The sequence below is a fragment of the Arachis stenosperma genome, chromosome 2, assembly GCF_014773155.1.
Source record: "Arachis stenosperma cultivar V10309 chromosome 2, arast.V10309.gnm1.PFL2, whole genome shotgun sequence".
NCBI classification, from domain to species: domain Eukaryota; kingdom Viridiplantae; phylum Streptophyta; class Magnoliopsida; order Fabales; family Fabaceae; genus Arachis; species Arachis stenosperma.
In genome coordinates this window covers 14,515,367-14,532,081 of record NC_080378.1, presented here as the reverse complement: position 1 = coordinate 14,532,081, position 16,715 = coordinate 14,515,367, and the positions used below count along the sequence as shown (strand labels likewise).

General features: G+C 34.5%; 2 protein-coding genes across 25 annotated transcripts; both read right to left on the bottom strand.

Moving 5' to 3' along the window:
* Nucleotides 1–272: 272 nt before the first annotated feature.
* On the bottom strand, nucleotides 273–7,150 carry LOC130961326 (F-box/LRR-repeat protein 4-like). 24 transcript variants are annotated; one of them, XR_009079506.1, is made up of 9 exons: nucleotides 6,633–7,150; nucleotides 6,046–6,250; nucleotides 4,276–5,841; nucleotides 3,569–4,001; nucleotides 2,854–2,934; nucleotides 1,862–2,029; nucleotides 1,495–1,626; nucleotides 820–896; nucleotides 295–437 (listed from the first exon to the last, which is right to left on the bottom strand). XR_009079506.1 is itself a non-coding variant. In XM_057887144.1 (3 exons), the coding sequence occupies exons 1-3, from the start codon at nucleotides 2,041–2,043 to the stop codon at nucleotides 422–424; spliced, it is 237 nt and encodes a 78-aa protein (XP_057743127.1). In that variant the 5' UTR covers nucleotides 2,044–2,845; the 3' UTR covers nucleotides 295–421. The 24 variants fall into 24 exon arrangements, 3 of the variants coding, with proteins under 3 accessions (XP_057743127.1, XP_057743128.1, XP_057743129.1); XR_009079503.1 differs by having other exon boundaries at nucleotides 820–890; XR_009079507.1 differs by having other exon boundaries at nucleotides 1,588–1,626.
* A 1,552-nt stretch (nucleotides 7,151–8,702) lies between these two features.
* Nucleotides 8,703–12,629, bottom strand: LOC130961967 (myosin-binding protein 3-like). The gene is made up of 4 exons (XM_057888023.1): nucleotides 12,597–12,629; nucleotides 10,708–11,984; nucleotides 9,332–10,631; nucleotides 8,703–9,004 (listed from the first exon to the last, which is right to left on the bottom strand). Coding segments are annotated over exons 2-4 (2,400 nt in total). The 5' UTR covers nucleotides 11,807–11,984; nucleotides 12,597–12,629; the 3' UTR covers nucleotides 8,703–9,003.
* Between the last annotated feature and the right edge of the window lie 4,086 nt (nucleotides 12,630–16,715).

Genomic DNA, 16,715 nt, shown 5'->3' with positions numbered 1-16,715 from the left:
GACCATGATATCTTTAAACTTATATCAGTTAGTAAAATTTTAATGACCATACTATCTTCTAAAACTCTTTTTCATTTATAAATTAGAAATTACTGCATATTTCAAATCCACGGGTGGTCCCTTAGTTGAGCAAAGCATAAAACTAATTATTGCACTAATATGAAAAATTAAAATAAAACAAAATAATCATTATAAGATAAAGATACATTATTCAAAATTAACCTTATTTTTTATTTTTTAAGTATAATTCAAAATATACATAATTCCAAATGATCAAAACTAAACTCAAACTCGATTACATTCATAGTTTAAATCCATCTGAAAATTCGGGTGCTAAGCAATTTTAAATATTTTAATTAATGAATCAAATAATAAGAAAATTTGAAAATAGAAAAAAATAAATAAAGATAAGAATGATGGCTTAAAAGATTCTACTCCTGAAAGGAGAAAAAGAAAAAGGTTAGAACCAACAATGTTATAAAATACCATTCAAATTGCAATAAATCTTGAAAAAGCAAAAGAAATCAAAATATCAAATTTAGAAAATGGATACATGAATGCCTGAATCATATGTTAGCTCATGGTTGTTGCAACTAAAAACATGTAACAAACATATAAGCTAAATTGAGAACAAATTGAAAAAACTATATGCTATAGCAGATTCAGAACAGATAAAAAGCAACAAAGCGGATTCAAGAGAGATCAACGAAAAATACACTATTAACAACAAAGAATTAATCTTTTGGGAAGAAAAAGATACTTTCATAAAGTTTGGTCGGAATATAACATGAGAAAGTACTAACATATAACAAATGATACCTGATGCAATAAAACTATATAATCAGCCATCAAAATCAAGCAGTAATAACCTCAACTTGTGGCAAAATCATCTGCACCTTTCAAAAATTGGGAAAAAACTGAATTAAAAGATAAGAGAAAAGGCTAAAAGCCTAAGACTAATGCTAAAACTGTATTTGGATGAAACACTTTTAATCTTCAAGCTCAATAAAAATGAGTAACATACTAAAAAATATGTTTCAACTTCAGCAACGTTTTTAAATTTTTGCCAAAACTGCATAGACAACATAGCATATAGAAAACGTAACGCCTTTATGCGTGTGCAGAATGGGAATGCGGTATTGGACGATGAAACAGATCAAAAGAGAGTAGTAGACTATGCATAGGAGTGAATAAATTTCTGTAACCAAGTTAAATACTGCATTTTGACATTCATTTTCACGTAGCTCACCGGTCTCAAACTCTCATGGTTTTCGGATTTTATTGACTAACAATAGTTTTGAATGTGGAATCACCAAAAGAAGCCATTTAGATAAAGGAAAAATTGGTAAAATTGTGTGTTGAGACAAAATGAGTTACAGTCATTCTCCTATATTACATTACACAGAGAGTATTTTGAAAGTGAGCCATCCCAAAAATATTCGTTTTTAAATGAAGTTTAACATGGTAAACCAAATAGTCATGCAAATGAAGTACCTCATAGTAGCAATGGATCTGAAGTTTCTTTAAATTCCTACAGCCAATAGGTATACCACATATAGCACTATCCCCAAGGTTTGAGAAATCTACCTGTTGAAGAGTTTGTAGGAACTTGCATCCTTCTCCATCCTGAAGAAGACCAACATCAATAATTCTTTGATAGTAAAGTAATGCCAACTCAATAAGACGTCTGCTAATAGAAAGTCGAGCTTGACACCACAAATGAAAAATAAACAGAGAAACACACATAGCAAGCAATGAAAAACTTGACCAAATGTAAATATAAAGAGGCCAAAGATGTGTCCCATGCTTCCTTATGTTGCCTATTTATTGAAATAATTCATTCCTTATTTTACATACATACTTGCAAGATCTTCCAATGGATTCTAGCCCCAAATCTTGAATGTTGTGACATCCATTGACTTCAAGATGTGTAAGTTCCTTGCACCCGGTAGCAATTGCTTCCAAACCCTTATGACTTAATATTCGATTCCTTAACTTCTTGCTTCCATTACCAATAGCAAACAAACCCCTAAAATTAACCATTATTCAAAGAAAAGAGATTACTAACTAAAGCAGGAAAAAAAATTATAGAATTCTTGGCAGAATCCAAAATTTAACAATCGGAGAGTGCGTAAAGATTGTGCAATTGCATGCAACACTTAAGGGTCATACAAATGGAGCTAAATAATCAATATAACTAAGCTTATCTCACTAAATGTGCTTCAAGAGTATCAAAGCAGTATCAACATTATAAATAACATGTTAAATCATATAATGATTGGTTGCATGATAATAGTTGAAAGACACAAAGCATCATATGGTACATGCAACATGATTAATAATCTAATAAAAAATAGCAGCATTCATACATATATGGTGCATTCTTTCTAATTTACAATCTTCGGGATCTGATCATTCTTGCTTATAGTTTCATTCTTGACTATCTAGTAAAAAACAAAACCAGAAAACTTGTTGTCTCCACTTCCTCTATATTTTCCATTAAGGTAATAACTAAGAATGCAAGTCAGAACATAGGGTAGGGTAGTAAAGTTACATTCCAAAATTCTAAAGAGAAATGGTATATTAGCAATACAAAATTAATGATGATAGCAGTGACTGCATATTAGTTTTTTGTTTTCCTGCACCTCATCTCTTTATTTGAACATCCATACAATCACTTAGGTTCTCTGCCAAATCAAAATCATGTCTCATCAAAAAAATTATCATCAACTTACAAACCCAATCAATTAGTGAGACTTTAAGTAATAAGCCAAACTGAAAGTGTGACCCATAAACCTTACAATGACAAAAAAAAATACCTATAAAATAGATAATAAATCATCAATACTTTACCTCATTAGCAAGCTTCAAATATGGTATACCCTTGTAAAAATTTCAGATTCATCTAATGCATTTGGTCTTCAATCCATGTTGCTGGGATATTAAACACATTATATAAAACTAAAAGACATGAATCATAAGATAGTACTTACAATAACAATAATAATATTAATTTCATTTTATTTACCCAAAAAAAGAAAGATTAAATAAAACTAAGTGCTAGTATCCATGTAAAAAGCAGCTTCAGGTGAGTAACTTTGTATCAACAATTGATGATTATCTTTGGCTCTTTTGAAGCTTATAAGAACAAATGGAACAACTGTTTTGAAGCAGAAGTGAGGTGGGCGTTGTGCATACAAAAGCAGTTATACACAAAAAAGCATTACGAACCATAAAGCTATCACAAACACTAACTGATGAGTGAGAAAGCGAGAAAATCATCCTCCCAGCCCACATCTTATTGGTACAACTATGATAGAGTAACATATATACTGAAACTTTTTTAGGAAAGATTTGTATTTTTCTATCAAGTAAATACAAATAAAATAATAGTCTGGTCTGATAAATTATACAGAATTGATAGGAGAATTGATATGCAATTCTAAATTACATTTCTATCCAGAAAATTCTAAATCCTAAGCCTTTGCAACGAAGCATTAAGAGCATCAATAATTCCATCAAAACTACCAAACTTGGAACCCACCAGATATAAAATTACTAAACTAACCTCTTCTTTTAAAGGAATCGTGGACAATTCCAATCAGAAAAGATTGCTTTCAACCTGTTGTTTCTTAATTCAAACACATAAAAACACAAAGAATTAGACTTTATCTCGAGGCATTGTTCTTATGAAAGCAGTTCACACACAAATCATCTATACTTACTGAAAATTAACGTAAACTCAACCGAGCGATCATAATTAATACAATGCTACCTACCTAACACATATATGAGACCAAGAAGTCAACGATGTCTTAAAACTCAAAAAATTAAATTTCCGTTGAAAATAACAGATTGACAAAAGATAATCCTACCGATATATCTGACTCCAACAGAGTTTCAGTACTATGAGCATCCCAAAAGTTTCCCATTAATACAGAACAGGCTCCCACGAATACACCTCCAACGTTATTAAGTGAAACTGGAAGGGTATGCGCGATCTGTAGGAGAACAAAATTTGACCAAATGAAGAACAAATTTAAAAGAGGAAAAACTGATCAGCTACACACTAATTTTAAATTAGTTGTACAACACAAACACAACCTTGAGAAACTTTTCTCTAACAGATTTTTTTGTTTTTTCTTTTTTTTTTGCATTACTTGATGATCTTCATTGCAGATTGACATGAGTACCTCATTAGAAGGAAGATGATAATGAAATTTGAGTTTGTGATTTATATAAGAACATATAAATCATGTTTACCAACAACCGTACCTCATAAAGAAAACGGGCTACATCACTTAAAAGAAACATGCTAATAGATTGCCCAATGCCCACAGCAAATAATCGTTTCATTTGAAATCTACAACAGCAAAAAAACTCTAACAGTAAACTGAAAACGTAAAAGAAATATGGTTTGAATAAAATACCTGCCCAATGATTCCCCCAAATAATAGCACACACCAAGTCTAGAAAGAAGAACATAATCATATATTATGTGAATAGTTTCCTCCCTATTTTATATTATATTGTAACAATATTAATTCAAAATATGATGGACCCAATAGTAAGCACAGAAAGAAGAACATAATCATATAGTTAAGTTAACATATATGTGGAATTTTCAAAGTTTTCTAAGGTACAAATTGCCCTAAAGCTAATTAGTTCCTTCACCTAAGAGGAAGGAGAACCTGAAACCAACTCAAATTTATATTAAACATGACATCAACAACAGCAAAATCGCTCTTATACTTGATAGAGGCTAGTAGTGACATGTACTAATTCAGTATTGACGGGTTAACATAAACATAGAATTAACAAAGTTTCCTTTGAAAGCAACAAAGCTGAAATGGGTCGCGAAAAAAAGAATGTTGACCCAATTTTAGAAGAGAAAAGACCCAAAAATCGAGGATTGAAACTCACTAACGTTGGGCAGCCTGTTGCAAAATGCCCACAGATGCCTATGGTTGTAGCATCTACCGCCGGCACAAACGCCGCCTCGGAACCTGCCTCTGCATCTGCCTCCTCCCTGGTTGCTTACCTTGACCCATTCCACAATGTGCTTTAGCATGCACGACTGTCATCACATCCTCCCCCTTATTCACCACTGTGATAAACTCCACGGCGACCAGTCAGAGCCATGCTGCCTTAGACTCCTCCACCAACATGGCTGCCGTCGCCACCGCTTCTACCTTTGTAACCTTTACCACCACCGCTGCCATCCCTTCCACCGCGACGACTTCGCTGAAGGTTGGAGCCATCGGTGACATCAACTGCCTTCAAACTCTATAATCTCCACCTTCAGGGGAGATTAGGAACAAAAAGAAATTGGAAAATAGTATCAGTGAACCGAGAAACGGACTGAAGAGGAAGAGGAAATGACCCAAAAATCGAGAATTGAAACTACCTCCCTGAAGAGTGAAGAACATAGCCAAACTTGAGAGGAAGGAGGAGGGATAAGGTAATAATAAGCAGTAGAATAATAATAAGGAAAAGCAAAGAACAAATTTAAGCAATTGAACAAAAAGAGAACTAATAAAGACACAATAGAGTGGGTGGATGCAAACCTTCCACAATAGCTACACAGGAAGAACTTCTTTTGCCTTAGTTCCTAAATTACTCTGAAAATACAAAAGCCAGGACTTCAAATACTAAAGGAAAAATGAATAATTCATGCTGCATTACTTTGAAATCTGATTTAGTTTTGTATATTGGATGTAAATGGAATATAAGAGGGAAAGAGGTTAATGAAATTTAAGCAAAATACAAATAGAATCCCGGCAACAACAATGAGGTTCTGGATTTTTTGCATTAACAGCTCCACACCAGACAAAGACGCCTCTGCACAACAACAATAACATTTCAAATCTTACCGAGATTAGAACATATAAATCAGATCAAATAATAAGGAACACACTTAACTTCATCATAGAAGGTACAGTTTATATAAAAAATAATATTAAAGGAAACAAAGAGGAGTATGAGTAGGGATAAATTTAGAAATCTTATATATACTTTCATTTGAAGAAGACCACTACTACTTACATAAGCACTTAAGCAGAGCATACAGAATCATCGCACCAAGACCGTTGCTGGCCGCTTCCGGCGCTGCAACTGTGACTTATCTTCCGTGGCATCTATCGCCATCGGAATCATCTCAGCCGCACCAAATTGCATGCCCATTGTTGTCGACTCCAGTATGCATCTCTCGCTCCTCCCTTTCGTGTCTCTACTTCTTTCCTCTGCTTCCCTGCAACAAACACCGTGACATAATACCATCAAGAACTCTCCGCTTGACAAAGAGAAAAAAAATAAAAGAAAAAAAGTGATGCAGAGAGATATATAGATCTAGGAGAGAAAGACATGAGAGAAGATAGAGAAAGAAAGATGGTTATGGTAAGAAGAAAATCGAAAGTTGATTATCCGAGAGATGGATTGAATGCTTGATAAGGTTGTGCATATTTAAAATTCAAATTTCAATTTCAAATTACATGCAGATTTAATCGGAACTAAAATTTGAAAAAATTGTAAAAGGACGTACATCAGGAACGTCTTGAAATTTGAAAATGAAGATTAACAGGGGAAATAACCTAGATAGAAAGATAAAGAAAAATATAAAAATGTCATATTACTGTTGTGCTCTCTTTCATAGCGTCACTGCATGTGTTCTATGCGGCGGCGCGACTCAGTACTTTCCATCGATTTGCTCTCTTCCGCCGCTGCCTCCTCCGTATCCATCATCACATCATGGATGACCATCACAAACTCCACCGCCCCTACTACAACACCACCGCCATATTATGATCCACAACCATAGCGGTTGCAACCTCATCCACCGCCGTAACTCTTCCTTGGTGCGTACATGAACTCTATAATCTCCACCTCCAACTTAAATTAAGAAGATTATACAAAAACAGAATCAGTGAACTGAGGACAAAAAAAAAAGAAGAGGAACTGAAGGTGAAAAAGATGAAGGAGAAGAATCGAAGAAGAGGAGGAAGAGATAAAAGTGAAAACAAAGAATGGATAGAATTCCCTTTTTTTTTAATTTTGATTTTGAATTCAAAATTCGAATTTTGAAATTTCAGGTCGTGTACATGTAAAGCAAACGAAAAAAAGAGGATAAAAAATTCAGGCACAATGTTCAGAAGAGTAGTGAAAATGTGGAATGAGGATGGTTTGATAATGGGGTGTTATTGTAATAAAGATAAAGATCATACATAAAAAATTTGAAAAAAATCTGGAGCAAGCCACGTTGGATTTCCACTAACGCATAAACCTTTTTTTAAAGGATTGTTATAGGATATCTACCGATCCGTACCAAATAATAAATAATATATGTTGTATTTATGTTTAATTTTGATTAATATTTATTATTTATATATATTGTATTATTTTATTTTTGTTATTTAAAAAAAATAGTTTAATAATATTTTAAGAATAAATATATAAAAAAAAAGAGTAAAAAAAGACTTAGGGTGAAAATGGGATTTTATTTAATTTTTTATAGAAATAAGCTTTTTAATATATTTTTTATTTTACGGATATATTCAATATCAAATTAGATCCAATCCATATATGTGCGGATTGAATCGAATCGAATTCGAACATAAAAAGTTGCAGATATTAGATCCAATGAGTTTAATGTGGATCGGATCGAGATTTTGCCCATTCGCAAAAATCCCAAACCATTATTGTGCTTGTCTCTTATGAGTTATGACGCATCTTTCGTACCAAGAACCAACAACAAAAACTATGGTGATCTCCATTATTTAAGAGGAGTTAGTTAAGTTAGTTAAGCACATCATCATAGAGGTAGGTTAGTTTTTTATTAGTTCTGTTAGAAGTTGCACTCTCTGACATGTGAAGTTAGTTAGAGATTATCTCAACTTGTAACTTCGAATATTACTCTTGTTTTTTTAGGTATTTAGTTCTTATGAAGTACTACAATCTTATTTAATTTAGGAAACACTAGAAGACCAACATTTTTAGTATTAAAAGGTAGAAAATTGACTAGTATTAGTTCGAATGTAAAACAAAAATAAGACAAAAAGTATTAATCTCTCATTTTTCTTTAATTTTAACCATGCCGGATCTTACTCTTGCCAAGACACTATGGTAGCGTTTGGTGGAGAGACAGAGACAGAAAGATTGAGACTGAGAGACAGAGACTAAGAGACAGGAATTGAAATAAATCTCAATATTCTGTTTGGTACAAAATGGGAGACAGGAGTTGAAACAAGAATGAAACTCTAATTTAATTTGCACAAAGGGTAAAATTGGAATTAATTAATTGAAATGAAAGTATTTTAGGTATAAAATGTTATTAAAATTTCAGTTTTCATCTCTAAAAATTTTAGTCTCCTGTGTCCCTACTTTTTGGAGGTACTGAAATACTGAAATTTTGGAGACAGAGACAGAAATTTTAGTACCAGTCTCTGAACTAACAAACACGATACTGAGTCTCAGTCTCTCAGTCTCTGTCTCAGTACCTGAAAACAAACACTACCTATATGTCGCAAATATATTCCAAGGGTAATAACCCCATGAAAAGTAGCAGCGTTACTACAGAATTGGGGACATAACTTCTCTATAACCAATAAATATTTGGTGAATTTTAAAAATGTTGAAACATAGGAGTTAGGTAACAATTGTTTTCCATCGTATAACTTATAAAGACACAAAAACTTACTCATGAACCTTATAAAATACACCGGGACTAAACTCGAAACTCTAACCCAAGTTAACATAAGTACATAACAACACAAAGGGCCAGAAAAAAAAAGGAAAAAGGAAAAAAGACCACCCATAATTAAAGAAGGATAAGACAAAGTTTACTAATCCTATTGTACAATCTGTGTAGAATGCCTGTGCTGCAATATGCAGGCAAATCAAAGAGAAAAGTATACTTTTTTGGTTCTATCATCTTTGCCCATTGTATGGGTATAGACTACAAAGCTTATTTATTTATTATGCTGATTCTCCACGATTATCCAGCATACATCTGCAATATGCAAAAATTGTTAAAAATGAAGAAATTGATTACATTTAGGATATCAAACAATACAATCAAAATTAAGGCTATAGATTACAAGGCACTAGTTTTACTTATAAATTAAGCACCATCATTTGAATCCATTTATACGAAGATTCTATCATTATATTCATGCCAAATCATGCAGCAGGTTTAAAAAAATTTAAAGTCTATATTAACATTCAGAGCTAATTGAGAAGAATCTCAGTTGGTTTATACTTCATATCATTCATGTTGAGATGAACATGGATAATGCTTGACAAAGTATCATACAAAAATTTCTGTTTAGATGCTTACCATCTTGATCTAATCCCAATTTTCCTTATGTCGCGCAATTGAATAGCTAAATCTTGAATAAATTGCTTTCCGTCATCTCCGCTTCGAAGAGAATTAAATATATGCTCAAGAAGATTATGATTAAATTCGATTGCTTCCAACCTTTCACTAAGGTCTGATATTTCATTTTCCAGAGCATCCAATTCGACTTCTTTCCTGGAATGATTGTTCCCATTACTATGAGAACAATCATCACTATCTAAAGAAGCTGAGCCATCCTTATCGGTATGATTTCCATTAGACATATTATTAACATTTTTCTGCATGGATGAATCAATTTCTTCTTCACCATTAGAAGATCCTTGTTGATCCAGTTTTTTTCCTTCAATCTTTTCAGAGGAAACCTCATTACCATAAAGTTCTTTAAGCCTATTTTGCAAGCTTTTCAAGCGATTCAAAATGCATTGCTTTTCCTCTTCAAAGTCTAAAGGTGAGGAGGTTGCACCAATGGGATCTTCATCACGGATTTTGGATAACTTGGTCAGCTTTGAACCAGAAATGGTTACAGCATTTGTGATATCTGTGGCAGTTTTTTGTTCTGCAACATTTTCTACCTTCAAATTAGAAATTTGCACCATAGGCTCCTCTGGCCAGTTCTCCCTATAAAATTCCAGCTCTGCTTCTAAATCTTGTAGCTCTTTTTCCTTTTCCGTCAGTAGATCGTTAACTTTGTCCAATTCATCTCTATCATATTCTGCTTGCTCTTCCATCATTCTTAGATATTGCAGAGCTTCCATTTGCAGTGCTGCCTTCTCCTCCTGCAACCTGGTAATCATATTCATTGTTTGATTTGTGGCAATGGCAGAAGCATTTCTTTCTTCCTCCAGTTCCTTTTGCAAGGCCTCCAAGCATTTTTTGTCATACTCAATTTGTCGCTTCAATTGATCAATAATAGACTCCCCTTCAATTTCATTAACTTTGCTTCCATCCAGATATTCAAAATCAGATCCTACCGAGGATGAACTTGAAGGTGGCTTAACTTCATTTGAATCCGAGGCCTCAACGTGTCTCTCGGTGGACTCGACATGGTTCGCTAAAACCTCTGAGTTATCAGACCCACTAGCTGTGACGTTTTCTTTGGTGGAGACAGGAGACTGACTCATGTTGTTTGAGTTCTCTTGAGTATGGCTTAAAGGAGAAGAATCACTTACCACTTTATCAGTTTCCACAGATGCTTTTTGTGTTGTATCAATCTTCTTTGTGTCTTTCCTATCCTCTTCGGTTGCAAGCTCCACACCACTTGATTTTGTAACATCTTCAGCTGGCAACATTTAAGAAATCAAATGTTAGATTAAATTTTCAATTGAAAAAACAGACACACAAGGAGAAAAGTTTACATTTATTTAGTGATGCTGCAATGCCATCCAAAGTCATAAGCTCGGATATGGAAGTGGGAAGAGAATTCTGAGAAGGAGAAGTTGTTTTCACACCATCAGATTCTCTACGAGGAATTTTCTCTGCGTTAGGTGATGACGGAACATCGTCTAGTGAGATGAGCTCAGGCAGCTCGGAACTAGATTGATTTTCTGGCTTCAAATTAATTTCTTCCGGGACATCATGGTGCTTGCTAATCTTAGGTTCCTCAGATGAATCCGGACGTGACGGCATGGCTTTGGGGGAGCTAATATTGGGATTTGGAAGATTCAAACCTCTTAGAACATGTCTTGGGGGAACTACTGGTTTAAATCGAGATGTATGGCCAGGTAATACACTAGCTACATCATCATCAGAAAATGGAAAATCAGACTCAGAATCAGAATAAATTTTCGGCTCATTGTACACCACACGAGATGGTTGACGATGAGAACGCTTATCTTCTGATCCTGAAGATTGGCCCTTTGTTTTCTTCGAATTATCCCGGTGATTTGAACGGCTTTGCCTTGGCACTTGTGGCAAAGGAATGTATGGTGGCTTAATAAAAATTCTCTTAGGTGATTTCAGTTGGATAGATCTCAGGGCATTTTGCTCTGACTTGCAAAGCTTGTCGCAGCCAGTGCACGTACTCGGCCCCTTAGCGCCATTTAGCGAGTCTTTGGATAGAGACAGGCTTTGGGAACTAGAACCACCGTTAACCATTCCCAATTTACCAACCAACAACTTGTGAGATTTCATGTTCGGTTTAGTGCTGGTAGTGCATGACAGAAGACAATCATCACACATTCTTTTTCCATCTGCAATCTTCCCATGAGCATGATATGAAGCCAGAGATGCTAGTTCGGATCTGTGGTCGGTGCAAAACAGGTTCTGATAGAACTCCTGCTTATCTTTACCAAAGAAACGATCCAGCCTAGTGCATAGCAAACAAGGGAATTGCAAATGGCAATACCTTGCAAACCTTGCAAGGAAATATGATAGCGCGGATTCGAAAAACAGCAGAAAGATCAAGAACCATTCACAAACTGCAGATGTAAGAAGGGTTGCTCCATGCACCCCCATTGTTCTGCCGAATGAAGTTCTGCTTCCACAAACTGCTGCCAACTCCGCCGCACGAATTTCTCTACAAATCCAATAGATTCATAGAGAAGATATGCGTTCCTCAGATACAGCCACCCAACTCAACCCAAAATTTATGAATCTATGTTATCATAAATCTCAAGGAGCTAGGGCTAGAAGGCTACATATAAATAAAGAAGCAAAAAATGGCCATCATGAGAAGTTAATCAAATTAAGATAAATGCATTAAATTGACACAAACATTTAACAATCAACAAGTTTCTCAGACATGATCATAATCACAGACAGCACAATCACAACAACAAATCAACAATAACAATAACATTAATTAAATTGAGCAACAACAAAAATCCCCAAAACTCCTCAGATAATGACACCAACAATCAAAACAAACAAATAAATAGGAACAAAAATGCAGGTTGAATTAAAAGAAATTAAATGATGAAAATGAAATGCACTCTTCCTCTTCCAACTGATTAATCATTACCTATTTAATAATTGGGGAATAGCCACAAACACAAACTGTAGAACGAATTCAAACCAAACCCAACCATCACACATTATATCAACTAGCAACCGAAAATTAAATTATCATCATAAATATATAAAATAATTGTGAAACACAAGAAGCAAAATAAATTCAAGAGGCACGAATTTCAAGAAGGAAAATTCTGCACCGAAGATTATGATTGCTATGCAAAATAATTACAAAAATTAACAGGATGAAATAAAAAATCATATACGAAATTGAAAACGGAGAAAAGTGTTTTACCTGTTTCTGCAACTTCAGGAGAAGGAGGGAGATGAGGAATAGAGGCAATTTCTGATCATATATGGAAAAGAATATGTATATCTTTTTTCGTTTGGGAAAAAATAGAATAAAATAAATAAATAATTAATAAAAAATAGAAAATACGGGGATGAAGAATAAGGCGCGGAGTGACATGCATGTCCCGCGCCGGTGGATCGAGTAACCGTTGAAACCAACGGCATTTGATTTGTTTGTTAGCAAATGAAAGAAAAAGAGAGAAATAAATAAATTGTATTATGAAATATTAAATCAATAATTTATTTGGCTAATCAAAATAAAGTTAGAAGATACAATGAGAAATTTAATTGTTTGCCAAGTTTCTATGTGGAGAATTTTTGTTAAAAATACGGATTAAAAATATTGGATTATTAGACTAAAAAAATTAGACTAATGACAAAAAATATTAGTAAAAAATAATAAATTTTGTTAGTTTTTGAATCAAGAATTTAATTTTAATATATTGATAGTGTAAAATATTTTATACAGTTGTGCAATCATATTTATTTATTTGGATGATTATATACGGAGTTAACAAAAATAATAGTATTTTTGATGATGTAGCATGACATGATTCGATGTACGTGTAAATCTATTTTGTATTAACGGTACATTAAAATTAAATTTTTGAATCAAGCCACGAGTAAATAGTCATTTCTAACCATGTAAAATTTGACCATTCACAAAATTAATCACATAAAATTTAAATTAATGTTGTACTCGTAAAGGAGGATTTTTTTATTTAAATAAATTAAATAAATATTTTATTTACTTAAATAAACAATTTTAAAAATTATTACAAAAATAAGTGGGATTACTTATCTCGTTTACGTTAAGTAAGTGCGCGTGACATATGTATATTTCGTTTACACTGTAAACGAGATACATTAAGACAAATTTTCAACTGCTATAAAAGGATGTGAAATCCTTGACATTCTCCACATATATTTCATATCTTTTTCTCCGTTTTTCTATAAAAAAATAGGCAAAAATGTCCAGTAGTAGCGGATATGTGGTTGTCTATGTGTATCTCAATTGTCGTATGAGAAACAGTGACAATGTGATGATATTTGAGTGTGAGAATCCATTACTGTTGCGCACTCGGCGCGTAAGTTCATTGTCCGAGTTGAAGAGTATGATATTGAGCAACTTTGGTGGTAGAGGAAGTAAAGAGATCGGAAGAGTGGAGTATAGGTTGCTAGCACCGTTCGGTAGTGGAGTTTTTCAGTTTTGCTTATTTCGGCTCTAGGGCAATGAACATGTGAGATTCATGTTTGAGATCCGTTGAGTTTAGAAAATTAACCTAAGTGATGAACAAACATTATTATGTAATTTTCAATTATTTATTTAATGTATTTGATCTAGTGTGCATGAAAATAATATTATTAGCCCCATAAATGAAAGTCACCAAGCCCACAATCGTTAGTCCATCGGAACCAAGCCAAGCCCAATCACAAACCAAATATGAGGAAACAAGAAAATGAGCCCAAAAGACCACAAGCCTCGTACGGCTACCTACTTCCACTCTTGGTTAATTGACCTCCAAATTCATTTTAATTAATTTCATTGAAACTTCCATTGAAAGCCAAAAGTCCTCTCTTCTCTCTCCTCTCTCTTCACTTCGATCACGTCACTCACTCAGCAAGAAAGAAAGAAAGAAAAAGAAAGTGCAGAGGCTTTGGAGCATTGAAGGACAAAAAGCTTGTTGCCAAAACGAAGCAAGAAGAAAGGGCTACAATCGAGTATTGAGTTGCATTCGGTCAGAGCTTTTCAAAAAGCATCTTCCCTCATTTGTGCTACACCAAGAAATCAAGAAGAAAACAACAAAGTCTCAAGCACAAATCGAGCAACCATGGAAAAATCAAAGTCAAAACTGGAAAACAGAAGATCAACACTCAAAAATAAAACTTGGAGCCAAAGCAAGGTCTACGTTCAAGATTGAAGAAGTTTGAAGAAAAAGGATGAGAGAGAATGGGTGAGTTGCATGCAACAGATTCAGTTGTCTCTCTCTTCTCTGATGAAGTCGCTGCAAAACTCTGATGATGGAGAAGAAGACAGTGTTAGGGTTGAACTTGATTCAACCTTGAAAGCTTCACTCTTCTATAATAAGGGTGAACAGCCAAGGGTTGAAGGCAAGGAGAGTAAGTAAAAAGCACTGAGTTCAATTCTCATAGCTACCTAAACTGATTGAGTTCTTCTCCTTCATGTTGTTCATTTAGTATTTTCTTTTTCTCAGTTTAGTCTGTCTGAGTCTCATTTAAAAAGACAAACATGGAGAGGTTTGTAAGAAAAAGACAATGAGAGATAAAAGGCAGTGAGTTAAGCAGTGATAAAAAGTCATAAAATGTCTCAGAGATTCTTTGTACATCTTTCTATTTTGTTTCACCCTTGCAAGTTGGGTTAGCACTTGGCAGTTGAAAGCTAAGTTGAGTCCTAGTCAAATTCAGATTAGGTTAGAATCTGGATTTGTCCCAGATAGGATTCGGTAGATCCTAGGGAAGCATGGGTGTTTGTAATCTTGAGAAAGAGATAGTAAAATTCCATCATGATTGTGATGGAGACTGAATGTAGGCTACATTGCACTAGGTAGTTGAACCAAGATACATCTGTGTGTTACTTCTTCCTCTCTACTTCGATTTTGGCTCTATTATTCAAGAGACAAAAATAAGTGTCTCTCAACTCATTACAAGACTAAAGCAAAAATATCTCTTAAGATTCTTTGAAAAAGCAAAAAGTATTTCTGAAAGAAAAGAAGCTAAGATTCAACCCCCCTTCTCTTAGCCACTAATAACCATCAAGACCCATGGGAGAATCATGGCGGAACAAGTGATGGAGCTTTCTATCGAGGTTGGTGATGTTGGTGGTAGTGGTTCTGTCCACTTCACCTTTGTACAGGATGACCTACCTCTCGCACCATCACCAATTCATGTTGCCAGTCCAGTGGAAGACATAGAGATGGATGATGAAAACTCCGATGAAGAGTACGTTGCGGATAGCAACGATAGTGATTCCTCTGAAAATGTTGAGGAGGAAGAGTTTGTACCGGAGACGCCGGCCGAGATAGCGGTGTGTTATGTTTTGCCTCCCCCACCTGATTCTGGCGCTATCAGATATACCAAGTCACTTTCATACTATGGATCTGGATGCCATGCATGAGAAATTTTCGACAGAACCTCAGATACTGGTGAGTTTAAGTTTAATTGTGGTGTATTTACTCATTTATGATTGCTATATCTTATGTAGTTCCTGACCAAGAATGTTTTATTTCGTTAGGGAGATCCAGAGGGTTGGTGGAGCGCATAATTATTTAGCACCCACCATGTCCCAAAACCATCGACAGTTGGACAGCAGCCTCATCTGCAAGGTCATCCTACCGTTGATACAGTCCAACTCATCTATCAGCATCCCTGTTAGGGGTGTGCATGGGTCGGTGTAACCGGGTTTGATGTGACTTAGACCCGACCCGAAATATGCACCGGGTCCATTTATGAGATCCGAATCCGACCCTAGACCCGATGAAACCTATACCCTTTCGGGCCACAACTATACCGGGTGAAAATCGGGTAAAAATCGGGTCGTAAACATTATATTACTTTGATACTTTCTTATAAATTAGCATGTAAAAATATCCAAATTTCTAAGACTCCAACCATTATTTGACATGGTAAAATTCACTTAGAAAAATATAACAAGAACCAATTCTTCTCTAAAATTAAAGCATAACCATAATCAATACTAATATTGCCTAATAATACCTAATATTTAAATCAATACAAATAACACAATATTATGCATTAGTCTAAAGTTTTATGCATTTTAAATATAAAATATTAACTTATAGTCTTATATATAATGACTAATAACACAAAATATTAAGGTTTACAATACTTAAATTTCACATAATAATAGCCATCATCCATCACTAATAATACAAAATATTTATTGTGTATGGTGACCGGGCCACCGGACCGATTTCGGGTGACCCGAGCTATGGCCCGGACCCGACCCAAAATAATGATCGGGTCTATTTTTGAGACCCTTACCCAGTCCTAGACCCGATGAAATCATACCAAATTAGTCCCT

Coding starts and splice junctions, on each gene's coding strand:
- LOC130961326 (XM_057887144.1), bottom strand. CDS start 2,043: ATGGTTAATTTTAGGGGTTTGTTTGCTATTGGTAATGGAAGCAAGAAG. Junction 1,627..1,861: donor TCCATTGGAAGATCTTGCAA/GTATGTATGTAA, acceptor GGTCTTCTTCAG/GATGGAGAAGGATGCAAGTT.
- LOC130961967 (XM_057888023.1), bottom strand. CDS start 11,806: ATGGGGGTGCATGGAGCAACCCTTCTTACATCTGCAGTTTGTGAATGG. Junction 10,632..10,707: donor TGCAGCATCACTAAATAAAT/GTAAACTTTTCT, acceptor AAATGTTGCCAG/CTGAAGATGTTACAAAATCA.